The following is a 23,170-nucleotide window of genomic DNA, read 5'->3' on the forward strand; positions in this document are numbered from 1 at the left end:
TCTCCATCTTGTGGATCTGTAGGACCACCCATTACTGACTAATACTACTATGACTTCAGCTCCTTCTAGTCAGACAAATCACTGCTACTACGACTACACTTTTATTTAGTGAATGTATAAATGAACCACTCCTACTCCCACCACCACAGCATAACTTGTTGACCCTTGAACTGGCGGTGGATGCACACCTTTCAGTGCCATTGACAACTCTAGACGTCCAACCCATTTTGCACTGGGAGGGGCCAATAACTAGTCCGGCCCACCCGAGAGCCCCTTTAATATGACCCACCAACCAAACAAAGTTTGACAGCCTTATCCTAGAGCCAATCCACAACCGCTAATGACTGTGCTGATGATGTAAGCGCCCCAAAAGACAAACAAACAAACAAACAAATAACAAAAAAAAATGTCACGCCAGCCCGGTTTCGTTTGGACCAGATGCAAACATCGTCGCACTGGAAGTCGCCCGTAGCCGTGAGGATACACAAATGCCTCGACGCCATCTTGAATTTGCGACGTCGACTGTTTTGTAAGACGGCAAGAGAATGAATCACCGGCGCCCTGCGCGCAGATGCCGTTGACATCAGCCCAGATGTGTCAGCTTAGATCAGCTTCACTTTAGCTTCCATTTGCTACTTGAGAATCATTCAAATACTACATTTGATAAATAGACTTTTCATCCTCATCAATCATTCACCCCATTTTAATCATTTTTATACGTTATATACGCAATATTCGTAGGGTTACCGAGGTGGTGCACTTTGCATGTTCTTCCCTCCCGTGGGTTTTCTCCGGGTACTCTGATTTCCTCCCACATCCCCCAAAAATTTGCATGCTAGGCTAGGCTAATTGTATGCTACATTGACTTTAAAAATGTGACAGATGGGCGGGGTCAGCACAAGATACGATACATATAAAAAAGTGCCTCCGTTAACAGTACATGTGAAACAGAAACCGAAAAAAAAAGAACTAAATTATTAACATAATCATTACTCATCATTAAAGTCAAAAAATATAAAGTACAAAGTCAAAAGGAATGTATTAAGAAATATTAAAATGTCATTTAAAAAAGATAGAGGGGCTGTAAAACACCAAAAACAAATAAAAGTGGACAGAGCAACTGCCACTAGATTCCGCGTGATGGCGCCATCTTGTGGATAAAAAAAAACATTATTTGGACAATGTCGGCGGGCCGGATTAAAAAGCCTAACAGGCCTTATCTGGCCCGCAAGCCGTAGTTTGCCTATATCTAGTCTAACTCCAAGTTTGTCCTCGTTTGTCCAGGTTTAACAAAATCCAGAACACGAAGAACACCATGAGGAAGGACGGCATCAGTTCCCTGACCTACAGAGTGGTGAAGGTCAAAAGGTACCCGTTATACACCAACATATCCGTAGAGATCGGCAAAGCACCGCCTCGGCCTTTCAAGGGATAGCCACCAGCTTGTCAGTGGCCGTTAGCCAAAGGATGAAGACTTTTTGGGGGTTTGTGCTTCTTTTTTCTACGCTTTCCTTTTCTCTACTAAACTTTGGAAAGCGCACGTTGCAAAAATCTGCAGTTTGACAGGAGCTCTGGGCTTAAGTGACTCAGAATGACCCAAAAAAAAACATTCGCTAGCAGTTTTGAGATCGAATCTCGAAGTGGATTTGTTAGCACGAGGCTAACGCCGGCGGGGACACGATTTGACGCCAGTGGCGAAGACTCCCGAATGAATGTATATCGTTTTATTTTTTGGTTTTTGCGTTTTATTTGAAACAAGGTATCGCCGCGATGGGAATTTGTTATACGTACGCCACTCCAAATTGACTCGTTAGCGCTTTTTTTTAAGGAAAACGAGTTTCCGATGTTTTAACGATTTGTCGGATTTGGCGACAAAGGGCCTGAAATTTTATTTAAAGACAAAAAAACACGGAATTGGCTTGTTTTATTCCATTTTTTTTAAAGTATCATTCCTCTCGCTGTGACTTATTGGCGCCGTGCAATTTTAAATGAATTTATTTTTTTCTCATTTGTTGGCCTTCGTTTTGATTTATCGCCTCCCTCCATTTTATCGATTTGTGTAAAATATCAGTTGACAAAAAATAACTTTTGATTAGATTAGAAAATTTATTTTTGGGGTTTTTCGGAAGCACTTGGCCTTATTTTTTGAAACATTTTTTGTTACATATTTTTTAATTACTTCCAAAACACATCCATCATTTCCCCCACATTCAGCATATCAAGGTTTTTATGCTTTAATGTCTTTTTTGTTGTTGTTGTTGTCGCCTACGTCCAGTTTTTACACCAAACTGATGCCTTCACTATTGAATTTCTAAGTCAGAAAATGACACGTTTAAAATAATCAACTTTTAAACCAAAACAATTCTTTCCCATTTGTGAGTAGTTGAACCTTGAGGGGGTAAAAAAAAAAAAAAATTCCCATCAGTTCAGTACAATAATACAGTCATACCTCGACATACGAGCAATTTGAGATACGAGTACAATTTCGAGCAAATATTTATCTTGAGATAAGAGACAAAATTTGATATACGAGCATACTCAGGCTGCTCATAAAAACATCATGGCCACCGTCTTTCCCATCGCAACTCCCTCGTGTAATGTCTCTACGAGCACTGGGCGGAGCTTTGCATTTTTTTCAGTTTTTTTCCCGTTAGTCAGTGCATAATGGCGGAGCTTTTTCGCTAATACGAGAGGAGTATATACTACTTCTCGTTGGAAAGTAGTGGTACGTTATCCTATTGTGAGGACATTTGTGTGCATCATTTTCAGAATATTTTGAAGGGAAGACAAAAGCAAACAACCCTCCATAGGTTGCATTTGAAAGGGTGGAGGCGGGGCTAATAGAGCCAACGATTTCTCATATGTTGGGGCACTCGTATGTCAAGGTATTACTGTACTTTGATATTCGGTTTAAGGTTGTTGTTGTTTTTTCTGGTCCTTTCTTGGCGTTTGCAGGCATTCACAACGTCTTCCTTTTTATTTTTTATTATTTTTTTAGAGCGTTTTTTTTTTGCATTTCATCACCTCCGATTGCCTTGGCAGAGTCCCACTGACTGACCTTTTCCCGATTTCGCTCCCGGCAAATTTCACCGCTGGCTTTATTGTCACCGAACGCGGCCAAACGTAATCGGCCATCTCCCGGGCGATATTCCAATTGTGGGTTACGAGGTGGCGTAAAAATGTTAGAACGTCGTGAACTGCTTCAGTTTATCAACTCCATGTTTGTTTTGTCCGCCATTACAACGGCCGTATGTTGGATTGGGATGATTGGTTCAGATTAACGGGATTATTTTGGGTGTTTAAATAGAAATATCGTTAGATAAAATTTTGGATAGTACTAAAAATACATGGCAATTAAATAATATATATAAGATAACGTGGAAAATGAATGGATGGAAGCTATAAATCCCCCTAAGAGAAAACTAAAACCAAGATTCAAACCCAAATCCTCACAACTGCGATGCATTCATTCCCTCCACTAGTCCACCGTGCTTCCATCCTCATTTTGCTGGAGATTTTACTTACTCGCTGATGAATATTCCATCAAAAAAAGTCATTTCCTACCTTTTTTGTAGGATTTTTGTACAAAGATATTTGGCTCACTATAAAGGTGAACCAAAAAAATTTGAGTTATGATATTAGAGGCAGAAGTACTTACACTCTGTATATTGTATACTTGTTTAAAAGTAGAAATATGGATTCAACTTGAAGTCCAAATAAGAACAGATACTGAAATATAACAACTAAAATATTGGCAGTGAATTATAGGATATACAAAAAGTAAAAAGTCTTCTCTTTTGATAAGTAGATTAAGGCCATTGTTTTATTTGTTCTTAATCACTTGCATTATTAATCCATATTTCATGTCCTGCCTTCTCACTGCTGTCTTTGTTTTTTTTTTTTTCACTTAAAGTTGCCGACATTTTGATTAGGGATGTCCTCGATTGGAAATTGAGTCGTTTTCAGAGCATCGGAATAAGGTAAAACTAAAAAATATATTTTTAAATGTATTAATATCATTTGATCTATGTCATAATGGCAATTAAATACGATTATTTGGCAGTTAATGGGTTAAGATAAGTAACACAATACGTATAATGCAAAAAAATATACATATACAGCATATTTGATTGTATTTCTATATTTAAATTGACATTATTCAAACAAATAACGTCCAAAAAAGAAATATCTAAAAAAATCACAATTAAAAATACTCAATTTATTGCATTAGGTGACCAAGTTTGTTTGATGTATAAATTAATTTATGGAAAATACACTTTTTTGCAACCTTATTTTGGTGCTTCACAATTTATTTTAATATTTATTAGGATTATATTGTTGCAATTCCTCTATATACGTTAGAGTGGACAAAATATGTTTTTTTTTAATATAATTTTTTGGCAGATTTTTTAAATGATCGGGACATCCCTAATATTGATCAATCAAGATTAACATTAATTTTATCATTATCATCATCTGCAGGATGTTGATTGATCAAGGTAACGATGACCTATTATAATTAATAATTATTACCTAATATACCTATGGTTGGAACTGGATTTTTGATTTTTTTGGGTGGCGCAAAGTGTTTTTTTTGGTTGTACGAACTTTCCTGTTCGCGGGACTTTTAGGCCCGGCAACATTTTTAAGATTGATCAAAAAAAAAATATCTACTGGAAATCTCCAAGCTCTTTTTTTTGTACATTGAATGTTGCAAAATGGTATCTTATATAGAATGCATTGTGTCATATCAAAACTAATTTTTATATACAATCAATAAATCTGCTGGTTAAAGATTGATGCTGTTCTGGTTTCAAGATGTGCAACATGTCGCCATTACTAGGTAAGATTATTTTTTTAAATTTATTATCATTATTGATTTAATATTAATACCGTATTGACCCGAATGTAAGACAGTGTTTTTTTTGCATTGAAATAAGACTGGTCATTTTACATTGATATAGAGTTGTTATCATTATTATGATATTTCTCCTGATTTTACAATGTTATTAATGGACTGTATTTCAAACGTGATAATCTAAAAAAAAAAAATATATATATATATATATATATATATATTCACATTTTTATCACTTTTAGTTTTTAGGTGACGAGAGCATCAGCCCTCTACCCTAACCACTTCATTCAGCTCTTCCAGGAGGACTTTAAGGAGACTAATCCAGAAGACATGGTCTCCCCGGCGTGTTCAAATCCTAGTGGTACTTTTCCGGAATATTTCACGTCCTCATTAGTTACCCAAGCCACCTCTCGATGTGGCGGATTAGCTGTTTTATAGCATCTTTCGCTAAGTAAATCTTTAAATAGTATCAAAACATCTCCCTATTTCAAAATACACAATTTATTTTGCCGCTATTGTTGGTTGAAAACCTACAATATGTCCACAACTGCTATTTTTTTCAGCAAATAAAGGCACTTCAGGCTAATAACAACAACTCAAAGTAAAATAGAAAACAAACCCTTTATTGTCATTGTATAGTGTACAGATATGATCTGAAAAAGGCTTCATTTTAAGAGTTTCAGTCTTGTATAGCAATTGATCTTTTGCTAGTCTTTAATGCATAGAAGCTACGCTGTAAATCCATATGCTACAGCCTCATTGATCTTTGGAAATTAAAAAGTATAATGTTAAGCCCACAAAGGCGCTCAATTCCTTGACAATTATACACTGCGACTCGCAGAAGAACAAGAGATACTATATTGCTTTTATAAGCCATTTGCTAATCTAAATTGCATCACAGCCTCTGCTACGTCACGGTATAAACGCATGCGTCTTGTTTAAAATCAATTAAAATCATTTAATGGCTATTGGAGTACACAAGAGATGGAATGGTCCAGCCCGCTTTGGGGGCATCTGGCTGTTTGTTTACATGCTAAAAGCTAGTGTGTAGGCTAGTTTGTAAGCTAGTGACTAGCTTATACACTGGTGGCTAGTGTGTAGGCTAGTTTGTAGAGTAGTGACTAGCTTTTACAGTAGTAGCTAGTCACTAGCCGCTATTGTGTAGGCTAGTGACTAGCTTATACACTAGCCGCTAGTGACTAGCTTATACACTAGCCGCTAGTGACTAGCTTATACACTAGCCGCTTTTGTGCAAGCTAGTGACTAGCCTATACACTAGCCGCTAGTGTGTAGACTAGTGATTAGCTCATACACTAGCAGCTAGTCACTAGCGTGTAGGCTAGTCACTACTTGTACTCTAGTGGCTAGTATGTAGGCTAGTGAGTAGCCTAGCTAAGTGTTCTATTGACTGTTTTTCAGGCCATGCTGGAGCTCACTGGCATATTTTCTTCCCAAATCTTTGGTGCTTCAATTATTATTATTATTTTTTTAGAAAGACAACGGTCAGTTTTGCACGTCAAACGGCTCGGACGTGCAGTTCTTCAAGCGGGAGCAAGACGCCAGGCGGTTTCCCTCCCAGTAGCCAGCATCCTGGCCGTCATGGCAACGGCACTTGGTGCAAGAGTCCACCCAAACGGGCTCGCCGGCGGGAATCACTCGGCTACGGGACGAGTCCGCGTAGCAGTTCGGACCTGGAGGGAGGAAAAAGACTTAAGAGTACGGTACGATCATATCACATGAATTATTTCCTGGGGAACAAAAATTTGGCAATTTGGACTCGTGGATAAATATGGGATAGGGGCATCCCTAGATATTTGCCCATCATTTATGTTGCCCTGTTAGCAAATAGTTGGGTGTTGTGTGGGTGTGTGTGTGGTTATGTTATCCAAAGTCTAGCGCACACACGGGTTTGGGACTCTCACCCTCTTGACACTCAGGACAGCACTTGCCAGGATGGTAAACGGGGTTGACGCAGGGTGGGGGTGCGCAGTCGGCTACCAGACAGCGGGCGATACCGTCGCTATCGCACGTGCACTGCTCGCATTCAGTTGGCTGAGGGAAAACAATTAAAAATAGGAAATAAACACGAGAACAATGTTTCCCAAAGGGAAATTACAAGAAGTCATACAATGTAATAGTCGGAGAGAAATATTAATGTGATTAAAATTGAACTATTACAAGGTTAAAATGAAAATAGGATCAATATTAAATTATAGATGATACTGTTACAAGGTTAAAGTCAAAATATGATCATGTTAAATTATAGATAGTATTACAAGATTGTGAAAGTCATGTTGTTGTTTATTTTTCTCTAACATGGAGTTGTTTGGTTTCTAGGGCATCAACTTTTCCAGACATTAAGTCTGTGTGAGCACTTTTTTTTAGGTAATAATACATTTGAGTCATATTTGGAGTCATAAAATGATGCAATTAAAAACATGACTTATTTTGGCATCCACAGACATCTACTTTTGGTGAGTGAAATTTTTGATTTTGTAATCATTTTGGAGGTTTATGTGATTTCTTCCTGCTAAAACATTGATGAGAAAGACTATTGTTAATATGGGCAATTATTTGGGTACAGGTAATGTCACAATTTGCCACTAGGTAGCGCACTAACTACACTCGTTATAGAGAACTTGTTTATCAAAGGACATTTTTTAAAAAGTTGGATTTGTGAATGTATATTTTTCTTTCATTACTGATTAATCTTATTTTCAGGCATCCTTTTTTGTGATAAACATTTATTCCCCTCTTCACAATGTTATTTTCCCCCAAAAATGAAATTTTCGAGAAAAATATATTTTTCCCTGCCTTTCCACCCGCCGGTGTTTACCTGGAAGTTGTGCCCCAGTTCGTAGACCACCCCCCGGTACTCGCAGCCGATTTTCTCGCAGCGGGGACAACAGTCGCTGGGGTAGTGGCTCACGTGGATGCACGCCGCTGGCAGGCTGGTGCACTCGGTTCGAGAACACGCCGAACCCTCGGCAGTGCACTCGCATTGGGTACAGTGGTCCGAGTCCAAGAAGTACCACTCCCCCAGGTAATAGACGCTCCCATTTGCTTCGCAGGTGCTTTCCGTCGCCGGCGGCTGTTGGTGGTGTAGTTGGCCGGCCACCGAGAACCCAAAGGCGGCCTTGGAACACAGGAGCACCGCTAAGAGGAGGAGGAGTCCCTGGCCCCACGGCATGATCTTCAAGCACTACAAAATGTGGTGAAAGGAGTCCTCGAAGGTTGGATAGATGTTTTTTTCTCTTCCCCCTCCCTCTTAGTCGGAATATTTGTCACATTGTTGCTAAAACTTGTTGACTGAGCTCCAACTCTTGGCTCCGCTTAATACTGTCTGATGTCTGGAGCGTGGGTGGAAAAGTGGGTGGGGGCTTCGGGGTAGAAGAGTTGCATCCTCCCCGAAGTGGGACAGTAGTTTAACGGGGGGATTTGGGGACATTTTGGACACGCATCTCTTCATTAATATCGTATTTTGTGACATAATTCTAGTGACGACGGGAGCTGACGTGAAATGAAAGTACTACTCCCAAATCCAAATGCGCAACGTAAAGTCACCTGAAGCTGAAGTCTCGCGAGAACTCACGATGACTCCTCGCCATAGCAACTGGCGTGTTAGCCTTTGATACGGCCGAAGGCATGCTAACCACAGTTTGAGGGTGAGTGACCTCTCCTATTTCTTTACTTCTCATAAATTAAGCACGCTGCGTCTTCGAGTGTTAAATTGTTAATATTTTAATGATATGAAATTACTAACTGCATTACGCCTGTACAACCCGTCACGTATTATAGCGTTATAGCGCTGTCGTTAGCATTAGCTGCTAACTACTTTGAATATGACCTGTCAATAACCTAAGCCTAATAAACTCATTAACTTAGACACTATACCACAAATAGCATTTGCTAAATTAACTTTGATACTAAATTAATATGATGAGCTTTCCCACTTCTTATATGTTGGTAGCTCCCTAATATTTTGAACAAAAGCAAATAATTATTTTCACCTGACATTTTGACCCAAACATTTTTCAATCTAAAAGCCTTTTTTGTCATCACTCTTAAACTATTCATTAAGTATTTTAAGTTCTCTGAGAATGGTAGACTGGTGGTGAGCATTTATGCCTCATAAAATGTGGTTTAGTCGTTACTTTTTCTCCCCCTGTTTACAATGTTGTTGTTTTTTTTAGGGTATTCAGGGCCTACTCAGTGGAAAATAAACTTAATTGTTAATTCATTAATCACTGACTTTTGCCTGAAGGCAATTCATTTTCGGAAACAGATTTGATACAAGTATTTATAAGATTAGTGCGCTGCAAAAGTACACCTCAAACTAAAGTTAAATTGCCTTGTTTTCAGTGGCATTCTGCTGGAAAACACTATCATAACATCGTAAATTTACGGCTAACTAGCTAAAGAAAATTATTTGACTAGATTTAAGATTTTTTTAAAGTGAAAATTTACATGGGAGCATGCAATTGTCTACTCGTACCTTTATTGTGGATTTTTAATATATTTTTTTATATATTTACTTTAGCCAAAGACTGCAAGCCCAATGCAGTCAACCAGCCGGAACCAGACTTGGTCCCCGGGTCCATCTCTTTGGGACCAAATTGTTGAGCACATCCCACGGTCTGAAGTACCCAAGATCCACGCCACGTTGGGATACTCGCTGGTCGACACGTACACAGAACTGCATGCTGAGGTAAGCGTTCATGTTTTCCTCTGCTTATTTTCTCTTTTAAGCCATTAGCTCCTTTTTTCCCCCCCTCGATTCCGCGATAAGGTTTAAATGCTGCCGACCATTTGTTCCGTGACCTCTTCCTGACTTCGAGCCCCGATTTCCCACAACAATTTCTTCTCACGCGGGGAAAAAAATGTAAAGTCCATCCAGCCGTTTCAGGCTGAAATCCTCAGGAGATGGCTATCCATCTATTAACGAAAACAGTAAACTCTCTGTCACCATTTGACCAGTGACCAAAAGACCGGCGACTAAACGTCCGGTCATAGGCTCCAGCAACAGCTGAGCCCCAAAAGCTGAGGCCCCATAAAGGAAATGGCATGAAATTTCCCTGTAAACACACACCCACAAAACACACACATTTGTGCACGTTATTGCATTGAAAACATGTGTTTCTAGGCCCTGCAAGATATTTCTTTTGAAGAAAAGTTGTTAGCGAAAAGGGGTCAGCAGACATGGCTGACAAGCAGCAGGTGTGGAGGCGTTCATGGTAGCCAGACATATTTTCTTCACGACTCCTAATCTCACCCTTATTTTCTTTTCCGAGGCGTAGCTCGCTCGTTTTCCTTGTATTTTTTCTACTTCAGGTTTGGATAAAATTGACAAAATTGCGCACAATTTCAAAGTCTGGTTTAAGGTGCAACTGTTAGAAATCAGGGGTGTCAAACTCTCTTTGGTTTGCGGGCCGAATACATCTTAGTTTATGATCAAGCCGGCCAGACCAGTAAACTCATTGCAAAATGACATAGAACTAACAATAAGCCCACTTTTTTCCCTTTATATTAGTCACTAATACTAATAATTAGTGCAAAAAATGAGTAAATTATCAAAATGTTTATTAACAGAATTCTCCTTTTACATTATGAACAATATATTATGGACAAGAGAATAACATAAGAATATAAATAAATGTCAATTCATGTTGTCTGCACGTACTAAAACACTGCGCCACCTAGTGGATAAAACAAGAACTACACATTTTAAAAGAAAATTCATTTTTTTTATACAGTGCAGCTTTCTTCCCTGGGCCGTACCTAACCACCAGACGGGCCGGATCCGGCCCGCGGGCCGTATGTTTGACACCCCTGTGTTAGATGCTAGATTTCTTTAAAATTGTTGGACATTCAAAATATGTTGTTTTTATTGTTGGTTTTAGCATTTTATCCAAAGAGGGATGTCCCGATAATGTATTTGAGTCTGAGTGGCCTGTTATCATGATCCAGTAGGGCCGATTTCCGATAAATTCCAATCCCATTTTTTTTGGCAGGCTGTGACGTGGTACAAAATATGGCAGGACGGCCAGCGGGCCGCCTCCGCCGCCCCGCTTTCCCGTCCGAGAAGCTTCTTAGCCGACCCGCCCGTCATGAAGGATCTGGTGAGGGCCGAGGTCAAAATGCTGCTGGAAAATCTCCAAGAAAAATTCATTCGGGAGGGAAGGTTAGTGCATAAAAATGTCCTCTTCTTTCCCCAAAAGACACAAAACAAACCATTTTTGGTGTACACAGTACAACTCTTGTACAGGATTTTTTAAGTATGTTTTTTTGTGGAAAAAAAATCCCCCAGAATGTAAATTAGCCAGAATAAAGTGTTTTTGCTAGTCATTTGGACATGCTATCTAGCTAGCTAGCTCAACTTGGAATTTGCACTGCGCCCCTAGCGGATAATGCAAGAACTACAAATTTTAAAGAAATTTCATATTTTTTTATACAATGCAGCTTTCTTCCCCGGGCCGTACCAAACCACCAGACGGGCCGGATGCGGCCCGCGAGCCGTATGTTTGACACCCCTAATCTAACAGATGTTGTCTTGTCATTTCAGGCACAAAGAAGACGCCTTAAGTCGCTACAACGTGAAGACCGTTAACTTTGCCTTGGGTCGCCTTAAAATCAGTCCCGAGCCTAAAGATGGAATCAGGTGTTTGTTAGCAAGCGACGCTAACTTTTAGCACACTTCACCGTGACATTATTTAACGTAACTTTGTCTTTTTTCCAGACGTTATTCCACTCGTTCCAGCCCTGAGGGAGAGATTGAGTCTTTAAAGGACAAGATCAATATCAGTGACATCAACCAAGTGGTGCAACATCTTCAGTAAGTTACATTGTAAAGCCTTTTTTTTTTAAAGTCGCATTTAATTTGGGCTATTCAGTCAATTTGGCTGCTTTTTTTCTTGCTAATTTAGTCTCTTAACGACTCGCGCGGAAGAAAACAATTAACTTTCTCATTTTAACTCACACTGTTTGAGTGCCTGCACTCCTAATAAGTAAAGTACTTCAACCTTTTACACTTTTTCAATTATTTATTAGAAAAGTGTTAAGGTCCCGTATTTAACCATCTTTGATACTCCTTTATTAAAATATTGAATTCATCCAGAAATATAGACACAGTAATGTCTTAAGATTAAAGTTTAAGTCGTTCACAAAAAAAAGTATATAATTAAAAATAGTGAGAACATACATAAGTCTAAAATTTTCTCTGAAGTGGACAGCTTTGTGATTACAGTAATCCCTCAAATACTGCGGCTTTACTACAATGTGTTTTTTTTTCTGGGGAAATATTTTTTGTTAATAACATTTTTTTTGGTAAAATCATAAAAATGTGAAAATCCACATGGAGTTGTGATACGGCGTATACTATTTGAAATGATCAAAAAACTAAATACGGGTAAAACTTATAAACTGACAAGTATACTATTACACCAAAATATGTGAAACTGTGGGTATCTAACTTGGGGCAGGCTTCAACTTTAGTTTTAATTTTTAATACCTAAAAAACATTTGGAAATGACATCACAAAATAGTGTCCAAAAAATTAACTCATTTCAGTTTTATTTATTTCTCAAAAAAATATCTGCCTTTCAAAACAAACCCTAAAAGACAGCTTAAAGACTTAAAATTCCAATATTCTTCACAACAGTAAACTCCTCATCTTTATTCCCACAATGCCATTATTATTTTTTATATAATTTTACCCCTAAATAGGCATGCATGTAGATTTAAAGTATATAGATCATCAATAGAAGTCTGCTGTTGGATTTTAGCCGTATTGGACATAATGGGCTTGATAAACAAAAGTGTTCTGAAAGTGGCCTTTTTTTTCTTCACTTTCTCGTAGACCAGAATGCAATTGAGTCCGCCCCCTCCCCCTTCCTTCGCCTCATTGGCCCTCCATCCTTCCTTTTTTTTTCTTGCTCCATCCATCCCTCACTCCACGGTCGGTGTGGCAATGCGGTCAATGGGGCTAACTTGGAATGGAGCCTGTCCTCTCTCTCTTTCTTCTCTGCAATTCTCGCTCACTCCTTTTTTTCTCCATTCCATTTCCTGCTTGAATAGAACAAAGGAGTCCATTGTAAAAAAAATAAAAGCGGGCCGTCTGGCGCTCGGACGCCAGTCGGCAGATGACTCGAACGCAAAGCGCTTATGTAATCGGAGACGGACGACCGACCGACCGACCTCTTCCGACTTAGTATTTATTCGTCCTTGTTCCGCCAAGTCGTCTCCCTTCCGACGTCTGGCCCAACTTTTTAATGGAGACTCATTTCTACTGCGACTGGGCACCAACCGCCGTGACCTAGATTGTTGCTTTTGTCTCCGTGGATTTCAAATGAAAAACAACTGTGGAATTAATGTCTACTTCCAAACCATTTTTCTCAAGTATCTCCGTATTAAGCTTGAGTTCTTTAGCTAAGCTACCTAACCACGTTTTGGCCTTTTTTGTGGTTTTGCGCTACAGTTAGACATATTTGTTCCATCAAGAGAACATTTGTATTCTTTAAAGCAAGGGTAGGGAACCTATGGCTCGGAAGTCGTATGTGGCTCACCTGTGAGTTGAAATATGGTGCCAACCCAACCAATAGGAGCATTTTTTATTAATCTCTTCTGCATCCATACTCTTATTGATACTCATTGATACTCATTGATACGCATTGATTCTCATTGATTCTCATTGATTCTCATTGATTCTCATTGATTCTCATTGATTCTCATTGATTCTCATTGATTCTCATTGATTCTCATTGATTCTCATTGATTCTCATTGATTCTCATTGATTCTCATTGATTCTCATTGATGCTCATTGATGCTCATTGATGCTCACTGATGCTCACTGATGCTCACTGATGCTCACTGATGCTCACTGATGCTCAGTGATACTCAGTGATACTCAGTGATACTCAGTGGTACTCAGTGATACTCATGGATACTCATGGATACTCATGGATACTCATGGATACTCATGGATACTCATGGATACTCTTGGATACTCTTGGATACACCTTGATATTCCTTGATACTCATTGATACTCATTGATACTCATTGTTACTCATTGATACTCATTGATAGTCATTGATAGTCATTGATAGTCAGTGATAGTCATTGATGCACATTGATCCTCATTGATCCTCATTGATTCTCATTGATTCTCATTGAGAGTAGTTGATTAGCAACAGTTTAACAATGTTGTCAAAAGAATTTTGCGACTTTTTGGACTTTAAAAGGGGTGAACTGACTAAAAAATGCTCACATTTTCATGTATTTTTACTTCTAAATTCAGAGTCTGGCTCTCAAGGAAGAACATTTTGAAGATATGAATTGCTTATGATTTCCTCTGTCAAAAAGGTTTGCCGCTTTAAGGGATAAAAAAAAAATCTTTGGGCCTGTGTGGGTTTTCTACATAATAAATAAAAAACTAATGAATAAATAAATTACTAAATAAATAAACAATACACATAAATAAATAACGGGCAGCCTGGTGGGGCAAGTGGTTAGCGCCTTTGGCCTCACAGCTATGGTCCTAGGATCAAATCCAAAAAATCCAAAAAATGCTAATAATGCTATTAGCCAATTTTTAATCAATGCTGCCTCGATCCTTACGTTCTCCGTCAATCTTTTGCAGGTCTCTCCTGACCGAAGAATGTGCCACCCTGAAAACCCGAGTACAGCACATCCAGGTAAGCGAGGATGGAGTTGCAAATTAATCTTTAATCCTCTTTTGTTTTAATCCCTAAAGCCTTCAACTATGCGTGGATAAGAGTCATATTTGCTGTATGAGAATCACGCTTTAATTTTTTTTTTTTTTACTATCTACGCACTGGTGTCAAAGTTGAGGCTCGGGGGCCAAATCTGGCCCGCCGCATCATTTTGTGTGGCCCGGCAAAGTAAATCATTTAGTAAAATCTAAAAATATATACAAATATTTTCTGTTTTCCACTTTAATGTGGCACATAATTAAAGAAGAATTTGGTTTGCTTTTGCTATGAAATCAATAATTGAAATTTTTAATCCATTTTTTTCTGTTTTTAGTTCAAAAATCATTTTGTAAAATCTAAAAATATATAAAAAATATTTTCTGTTTTCTACTTTAATATGGCACATAATTAAAGAAGAATTTGTTTTTTTGCTATGAAATCAATAATTGAATTTTTTAAATATATAAAAATATATACAAATATATACCAATATATAAAAATATATAAAATAAATATAAAATATATATAAAATATGTATAAAAATATAAAAATATATAAAAATATTTTCTTTTTTCCATTTTAACATGGCATATAGTTAAAGACAAATTTGGTTTCCCTTCACAATGAAAAACAAATGATTAAATACATATTTCCCCTTACTAAGAAAAAAAAGCAACACACTCCCTTGAGTGACGTTGTCATAGTCGTCAGGGTTATGACTTATTGAGGCCAGATGTTGCCATAGTTAAATCTCACAAGGAAGAAGCGCCCCCTCCCAGAACTGTCTATCTGTAAAATAAAGAATGTTTGTTTTCATATCATAGTGTGTAGAAATAACTAATACGCATCACTGCACACACTCTGGCTGTCAGTCGTGAATTTTTGTGGGAAAATTATGATGGAACACTTCTGTTTAAGCGTTTAGCGGTCGCAGATAAATTCTTGTCCTCCCGCTCCGTTTGTTATTTTTAGCCCATTTGCTTCCCCTTTTCTGTTCAATGTGCCGTATTTTTTCGCTCAACGGATTATAAAACGCAATGGGAGTAGTAGAGGGTTGTTTTATATGACCACTAGAGGGAGTTGTAGTAATGGTAGCAGTGGTTACTGTATTTTCTCGCATTTTGTCCGCATACGCATAAGCTGTATCCTTAAAATTGCCTTAAAATCATTTTTTTGTCTGTTTATTTTAAGAAAAGTGCCATTTTGTGCTTGTTATACACAGGAAATGATCAAAAAGCAGTGCAGTAATCAATCCGAAGGTGTTGTTAATGAACCGACCCTCGCAGGTGAGTTTAAGTGGATGAAAAATCATATTTCAATGACTTTAATAGCAATAGACCATCGATTTTGAACCGTTATTAAATCCCATTCAAATGAATGAATATATCGACGTACTTGCATTTAGTTGTAAGATTTGCTGCATTTAAAGTAATATCATACAAATTGTGACTATAATTCGCATTCTCTTGTTGGTATTTATTCAAAATTGCAGAAGGAAATGTGGAATAGTTTCAGTGTGGATTTAATTAGGCCTATCAAAGAATTTTAGGCAAATGCTGCCACCTAAAGGCACGTTGACACATGTCATGTACATTATTGTAGACTCGAAAGGGATATTCATATTTGCCCTCCTTTGTATTGTTTTTAATGACCCCTTTTGGTTTTTTTAGAGTTGAAAGAGCTGAGAGGAGCCATCCAAAAAGATTTTGATCTCTACTCCTCGCTTCCGTTGAATGGCACGGAAAAAAAAGCAATGAGGCCCACATTCAGGTCAGTACAGAAATGTGGGTTAAGTCAAAACACACCCTAGTGTATATTTCTGGTACTGCAGTTATGATAATAAATGTATTTCCTAATAGCGTGTGGGGGGGTATATTATCTAGCCCGCCTATACTTTACTTGGGTAGATAGGCTCCAGCACCCCCACCGTGCCAAAAATGAAAGAATCCATCTTTCACTCCCAGTGAAGGAAAAAGCATAAATTGTATGGAAATCTTAAGAAATTGTGTCAAACTCATTGGAAATGAAATTAGATAGGACGTCTAAAAAATGTATTTTTCACCCTTTCTCATCATGGTTGATGCTTGATTTTTTGTCCTTGTGTTGTCCAATCACAGTCTGCCAACAGGAGCAAGAATCTCCGATCATTCCACGTACGCGTGCCCCCTCCTGCGAAGGCCGCATCCGCCCCCCAATCCGCCTAACAAGAACTTCAGCGGCTTGCTAAAACCCATGGACTCCTGGGATAGCACCCCGGGGGGGACTTATCTCCCGCACAGAAGCGGCTCTTCGGTGTCCCGACACAGGAAAATCCGCCTTAAAAGCACAGCCAGCGAGTCGTCGCCGTCGGTCGCCAAGCCGTCGCAGCCGGCGGGTGGAGAGTCGGATTTCTTCTGGCAGCTCCTCAGCACCCCCGACAGCTCCCCTTTTTTTCCCACACAGAATCTACAGCCTGGGTAGAATTGTGGACAAGAAATGGTTGAAGGTAAGATTATTTTTTGGGGGGGTGAAAGATTAATATCAAGTGTTTACATTCAAAATCAATTCCGTTAGGCCAAGGGTGTCAGACTCGGGTTAAATACTTAGTTTTTTTATATATATATTTTTTGATTTTACAAAATAATTTTTGAACTAAAAAGTCCCTTTTAGGTATAATATTTCGATTTTTTTTTATATATAAATGGATTAAATGAACTGAATTAAAAGCCCTGAATATTCAGTTTTTATAGCTCTAAAAAATATATATTTTTAGATTTAAAAAAATGTTTTTTGAACTAAAAACACAAAAAAATGATTAAAAAATGACAATTATTGATTCAAAAGTGGGAAAATCAAGAAATTTAATATACATCTATACTTTTCATTTGAATTTGATCCTAAAACAGAAAGTCAGCACTCATCATTTACTTTCTCAGGCCGCACAAAATGATGTGACGGGCCAGATGTGGCCCCCGGGCCGCAACTTTGACACCAGTGCGTTAGGCATGTAATTCATCCATCAGACGGTTGTATGCGGTGAAGTTTCTTTAGAATTTTACTAAAGGTGTGCTTGTTTTGTAGAATTATTTAAACACTTTTTTTTAAATGATATCTCAAGAAAGATTTTATTTTATTTTTTTAGCCAAAGCTAATTAATGTATCTTAGACAAAATCAATGAAAAATAATGTTAGATTATTGTTACTACTGATTTTTATTTAGGTGCTTAATGTCATCATTTGTCTTGGTGATGTTAAAAAGTGATATTGCTTGATATTACAAGCCCAAAAAAATATTTGTTCAATATTTTTCTATTTATTTTAAAGGGGAAAAGCTGACATAAAATACACTTGCAATAGCGTAACCACTTTTTTTGATGTGATAGTGCATATTTTTTGTGGGTTTTGTAGCAGTCTTACACAATATTGATAAGATGTTGACTTGATTTCAAGCTTTTAAAAAGTACTGTAACTTGTCATCATATTTTAGGAATAAATTTGCTGGTGACAATGCTTGATCACAAAACTTTCTTATCCAAAATGACAAAATAAGGTTCTATTGAAAGTCCTGCTAGATCTTAATTCGTCTTAATTTTTTAGCTACCTAAAAAAATCTGAACAGATTGAACAGCATTTTTTTACAGTCTGTTAACATAATTAATTATGATTGTAATGTCATACCAAGAATAGCCGGGGAAAAGTGGGCGTTACCTGGTTAATTGTTTTAATGCATTAGCCCAGAAAGGCAAAATAACTGATATTTATGTGCCCAAATCGTTTTATAATTGTTAAATTAAGTTAGTGCTGTCTTTTTCATAATTTATTAGGACCTTAAAACACGTTTTGCAAGCTTTTTTTAACTAATGACATCCCTCACCATTCTATGGCGTTATCCCCGGTTTTCTTAAAGACCGAAAGTGTACTCCAAAGTAAAAGTTTTTATACATCCAAAATAGTGCGTAATAATAATATAACTCGTCTAAACCAACACTTTGAACCACATAAATAATTTCTTCCACGTGTTTAACTTGTCGTTGGTTTAATATATCGACGAACGTTCTTAATTTAAAATTCCGTGGCTTTTTGTTGAAAGGGAGCGACGGAAGTAGTTTTTCTTAAGCGGAAAGCTTGACCTCAACGAAAAGTATGCTTTTCTGAAGTTTACAACGTCAATTGTGCTCTTAGGTGAGTTAATGCTTCATGTTGTCAATGCCATTTAATATTGTGCACTTTGTTTCTCGCAAATTTAAAAATGCCTTTCATTTTTTTTCCGGTTTTGATGGAATACCGTATGAGTTGTTTACCTGAACACTTCCAGTCCACATGACAATCTCATCTAATTAACACGTGGAAGTACTACTACATGACTTTTTACAAATTCAATAATAGTTCCGTCAACCAGACAACCGGTCAAACAGTTTCGTTACGAAACGTCATTTTAAAAAGTGTATTCCGTGTTGAGGTGTGTTCACATCAATTTCTAGCTTGTTTTTCTTGCAAGACCTGTTTTCCTTACGAATTTATTTCTTAATGTTTACATTAAGAGATACATTTACATTATCGTGAGTAGCATTGAGTCCAACACATTAAGAAGTAATATTTCATTGAAAAATAATTCACTTGATAATGAAGGTAATTTCTGCCCCTTTTTAATATGACCATTGAGCCAAAATGGTTCCCATCACAATTTGGATTTTTGACATCCCACATTTAAACTCAATAGTAATGTAATGTGCATTATCTCTTTCCATCCAGGTTACCCACATTGGATTTCAGTTTGGGCACATTTTTTTATTGTATTTCATTATTATTATTATTTTTTATTCATGTTACCTCTCTGTCATACTGACCCACTTTAATCTCCAGAGAGATGTGGCTGTTGCTTCTACTCGCCGCCCTCCTGGTTCTCTTCTGTAGCTTGGACGTATGGTACTTTATGCGTGCGGCCTTGGCGGTGGTCTACGCCTGGCTACAGCCCCCCATGCGTGACGTGACGGGCGAGCTAATCACGACGGGCCGAGTAGCCCCCCGTGACATCGACATGTGCCACATGAACAACGCCCGCTATCTACGCGAGTGCGACTTTGCCCGCTTCTCGCTGTACATTCGGAACGGCGTCTTCAAGGCCCTGCGAGCCCTCGGGGCCTCCGCCGTGGTGGGGGCCACCACCATTCGCTTCCGCAGGCCGCTTTACATCGGGGAAGCGTACGAGTTGCGGAGCCGGGTGGTGACGTGGGACGACAAGGCCTTCTTCTTGGAGCAGAGGTTCGTGTCAGGCAACGACGGGCTGGTGTGCGCCATCATGTACTGTAAGCAGACGGTTGTGAGAAGCAGCCCGGATGCTATCATGCAGTATCTATGCAAGCGGAAGGTAAGGTGGGATTTTGGGGGGTTTACCTGGTAAGAGAGATTTAGCTTGGGGGCTAAACCTGTGCAGGTGGAAAGTCCTGAGTTCCCAGAGGACCTTCAGAACTGGATCAGCTTCATCTCAGCCAGCAGTCAGCGCCTCAGAGCAGAAAACGGTCTCCTGGAGAAGGAGAAATAAGCAAAGGATGGACGGTAACACCTGAATGAATAATTGAAGGCTATAATAACATATAGATGACACAAGATGGATGCAAAATTCCTTTAATAAAGAGGATCACACAGTCATGCACCCTTGTTATGGAAAGACTATTCATTTAGAATAAGGTGTATTGTGATTAAATATGAATATAAAAAAAGAATAAATGCACCAAAAAGTGTTTAAAATGTGTTGAATTTTGGGGTTTCATGAAGAGTGCTGCGCCAAAGTAAGGCGTGATTGGTGGAGAATGCGGAAATGAGTAGTGTGTACTCGAGTGCTTGCCAAATAACGTTTATGGTTGTTGGCCTACAGCCAAATCGAGGAATTGCAATGCAAATTCCTCGTCAGTTAGTCAAACATTTTTTATGTCTAATAATAAATTGATACATTGCTGATTATAAATGTGTTTGTTTAACAAATATAGATGGAGCTTTATTAGACAAACGTCTTATATTCAACCTCTGCATGTTTTGTGGGCTGTTTTAATTCAATTAGGCGGGTTTTGTGATATGATTGCGCTAGAGGCCGTCTTTCCGATCTGGCAACCCCAGCCCTGACGCGTTTAGGACGTGACGTTCCCGGAAGTAACTTCCCTGTCTGGGCTGAACCGGCATCTCTTCACCGCACTGTCGCATTCGATGTCAGCACTCCCTTCTCAACGTATGGTGAGTCTTGTAGCGACCCAAAAACAACAAAAATGTCCGCGTGGAATTGGAAAAGCAAAAAGGGTGATTATTTTGGCAGTACATCGTTGCCTTTTATTGCGGTTGGGCTTGGTGGGAATGTAGCTGAAAGCTAACAGAAGCCGGCGCTAGTGAAGCGCGGCTAATGTCCTTTCAAGGTTCAATGGAAAATCTTTAAAATGTTGATAAACGTGTAGGTTTTAATAACGCTACGCTTGACTACGTTTATGATACGTTGTTCTCAAGACACTGCAGTAATGACGTCTAAAAGCTGTCCGCAGGATTCATGTACCCATTACGATGCAATTTCTGTGGATTTATTTTAAAAAAAATAATTAATATAGTATGTCCAATGGGATGAATTGAACTATTTTGGTTGTAATTTTCTTTACTTTGATTCGCTCGTGTAAATATCAATATTATATAAATTTCAATGTTATTTTTGGGGGAATATTCTAGAATGTTTATTTTTTTAACCTCCATTATTGTTGTTGTTCCAGAGACATGCTACTGTTGGTGCTGGGGGGCCTCCTGGTGCTCTTCTGCACCGTGGATGTCTGGTACTTTCTGCGGGGGGTTCAAGTGGTGATCCAAACGTTGTTCCAACCACGCGTCGGGGACGTGCTGGCCGAACAGCGGGTGGACGGCATGGTCCTCCCCCACGACGTGGACTACAAGGGCCACATGAACAACTCTCGCTACCTGCGCGAGTGCGACTTTGCCCGCTTCCACCACTACATGCGCAACGGGCTCTTTGTGGCCCTGTGTAGGATGGGAGCCAAGATGGTGGTGGGGGCCTCCACCATCCGCTATCGACGATCGCTGGCCTTCGGTGAAAGTTTCCAGATCCACACCAAGGTGTTGGGCTGGGACGATAAGGCTTTTTACTTGGAGCAGCGCTTCGTGTCCAAGAAGGACGGCTTTGTGTCGGCCGTGCTGCTCTGCAGGCAGAATGTGGTGCACAGCAATCCCGAGGAGATTGTCCAGTTTGTCTGCAAAAAGAAGGTAATTTAAAAAAAAAAATACTTTTTATATTGTGATATTATCTTGTATTTAGTGTTTTTATATCAATTTCCTTCTTTTACGAACTACCACAAGACATTTTGTCAGGTGGACTGGCAGGTAAATAATACCTTAAGCCACAGGTGTCAAAGTGGAGGCCCAGGGGCCAAATCTGGCCCACTATATCATTTTGTGTGGCCCGAAAAGTAAATCATGAGTGCCAATTTTCTGTATTAGGATCAAATTTAAATGAAGAGTATAGATGTTTATTAAATTTCCTAATTTTCCCCCTTTGTAAATCAATAATTGGACATTTTTAATCATTTTTTTCTGTTTTTAGTTCAAAAATCATTTTGTAAAACCTAAAAATATATTTAAAAAAATCTAAAAGACACATTGTTTTAGATCTGTAAAAAACTGAATAATGCTAACATTTGAGTTGATGTATTATTTAATTGTCATGGCATGTTATCATCGTTTTTTTTGTGTGTGAGCAGGTGGAATGCCCGCCATTGGGCGAAGACGTGAAGCACTGGATCGAATTCATTTCAGCCAACAGCCGAGCCCTGCGAGCAGAGAGCGGACTGGAGCAGAAAGAAAAGTGAACCCTTAACAGCACAAATCACCCACACAGTAACCGCCATTAGTTGCAATGATATTCCACTCGCCTCATTACTGCTGTATTTTTTTCCCCCTCTCATACTTAGGAGATACAATCGAAACGAGCCAGGTGGTCGTGCATATCCAAGTGTACTTGAAAAAGGATTGTTGTAAGTTATTTTGACAGTATTTGATACAAATTTATTATCTCAAAGGGATCATCTGATTGCTTTTTATCCCCCTTTTAACTTATTTAACTTAATCAGGGCGATAGGAGATAAAGTTATTTTAACTGGGACAATTTGAGGTATATTGTCGTCAGTGGCGACCAATGAGGGTAATCTAAGGGAAGGGGTATTTAACTCTTTAAATGTCATGTTGCGGGCAACTTTGTAAAACAAATGATGCATATGAAAGATTTTTAAAGCTTTATTTGAAGTATCTGACCAAATTTATGTAATATATATTTTTTGTTTTGATGTATGGATTTGAATGTTATGTTATTAATGCACTTAAGTCAGTTAGTGGTCCAGGTTGAAAAGGGTATTGTCATACACTGTTAGCTTCCTTTTAAATTATTTATGGAATGAATTATGTCAAATAATAGGTTGCATTTAATGCCATCATGAATAAAAATGCACCTCAGTCCTCGAATGGTCAACGTTTTTAATATATTGTTTTTAATCGATAGTCGGCCATTTTGTGACAGTGCCGTTCTTTTAACTTGATAACCATTGGAGAGTTTCAATATGCTCGTTTTTATTCTAAACATCAAA

The 23,170-nt window shown here is 38.5% G+C and overlaps 5 protein-coding genes across 9 annotated transcripts in view; 4 read left to right on the forward strand and 1 right to left on the reverse strand.

The window, feature by feature from the left end:
* b4galt2 (UDP-Gal:betaGlcNAc beta 1,4- galactosyltransferase, polypeptide 2) overlaps window positions 1-1,937 on the forward strand; it is a 32,240-nt gene extending 30,303 nt beyond the window's left edge. Inside the window, exon 8 of the mRNA XM_077724699.1 lies at window positions 1,285-1,937. Coding sequence (XP_077580825.1) covers window positions 1,285-1,435 — 151 coding nt within the window. The 3' untranslated portion in view covers window positions 1,436-1,937. The remainder of the gene's footprint in view (window positions 1-1,284) is intronic.
* A 3,523-nt stretch (window positions 1,938-5,460) lies between these two features.
* LOC144202140 (von Willebrand factor C domain-containing protein 2-like) lies at window positions 5,461-8,236 on the reverse strand. Its single transcript, XM_077725147.1, has 3 exons — window positions 7,695-8,236; window positions 6,781-6,910; window positions 5,461-6,549 (listed from the first exon to the last, which is right to left on the reverse strand). Exons 1-3 carry the CDS (start codon window positions 8,046-8,048, stop codon window positions 6,362-6,364), a joined length of 672 nt encoding a protein of 223 aa, XP_077581273.1. The 5' UTR covers window positions 8,049-8,236; the 3' UTR covers window positions 5,461-6,361.
* On the forward strand, window positions 7,641-17,098 carry ccdc24 (coiled-coil domain containing 24). Of its 2 annotated transcripts, none has more exons than XM_077725146.1 (10): window positions 7,641-8,091; window positions 8,357-8,523; window positions 9,405-9,566; window positions 10,870-11,039; window positions 11,421-11,516; window positions 11,595-11,690; window positions 14,495-14,549; window positions 15,790-15,853; window positions 16,238-16,337; window positions 16,685-17,098. In XM_077725146.1, the coding sequence occupies exons 3-10, from the start codon at window positions 9,417-9,419 to the stop codon at window positions 17,025-17,027; spliced, it is 1,074 nt and encodes a 357-aa protein (XP_077581272.1). In that variant the 5' UTR covers window positions 7,641-8,091; window positions 8,357-8,523; window positions 9,405-9,416; the 3' UTR covers window positions 17,028-17,098. The 2 variants fall into 2 exon arrangements, with proteins under 2 accessions (XP_077581272.1, XP_077581271.1); XM_077725145.1 differs by having other exon boundaries at window positions 7,642-8,091; window positions 9,399-9,566.
* A 1,516-nt stretch (window positions 17,099-18,614) lies between these two features.
* On the forward strand, window positions 18,615-20,199 carry LOC144201593 (protein THEM6-like). Of its 4 annotated transcripts, XM_077724329.1 has the most exons (4): window positions 18,660-18,728; window positions 19,299-19,339; window positions 19,410-19,914; window positions 19,981-20,199. In XM_077724329.1, the coding sequence occupies exons 3-4, from the start codon at window positions 19,414-19,416 to the stop codon at window positions 20,086-20,088; spliced, it is 609 nt and encodes a 202-aa protein (XP_077580455.1). In that variant the 5' UTR covers window positions 18,660-18,728; window positions 19,299-19,339; window positions 19,410-19,413; the 3' UTR covers window positions 20,089-20,199. The 4 variants fall into 4 exon arrangements, with proteins under 4 accessions (XP_077580454.1, XP_077580453.1, XP_077580455.1 ...); XM_077724328.1 differs by lacking the exon at window positions 19,299-19,339 and having other exon boundaries at window positions 18,615-18,728; XM_077724327.1 differs by having other exon boundaries at window positions 18,633-18,728; window positions 19,299-19,914.
* A 1,036-nt stretch (window positions 20,200-21,235) lies between these two features.
* LOC144202013 (protein THEM6-like) lies at window positions 21,236-23,048 on the forward strand. The gene is made up of 2 exons (XM_077724938.1): window positions 21,236-21,797; window positions 22,292-23,048. The coding sequence occupies exons 1-2, from the start codon at window positions 21,297-21,299 to the stop codon at window positions 22,397-22,399; spliced, it is 609 nt and encodes a 202-aa protein (XP_077581064.1). The 5' UTR covers window positions 21,236-21,296; the 3' UTR covers window positions 22,400-23,048.
* Window positions 23,049-23,170: the final 122 nt, after the last annotated feature.

Source organism: Stigmatopora nigra, chromosome 9 (genome assembly GCF_051989575.1).
Source record: "Stigmatopora nigra isolate UIUO_SnigA chromosome 9, RoL_Snig_1.1, whole genome shotgun sequence".
Classification (NCBI taxonomy): domain Eukaryota; kingdom Metazoa; phylum Chordata; class Actinopteri; order Syngnathiformes; family Syngnathidae; genus Stigmatopora; species Stigmatopora nigra.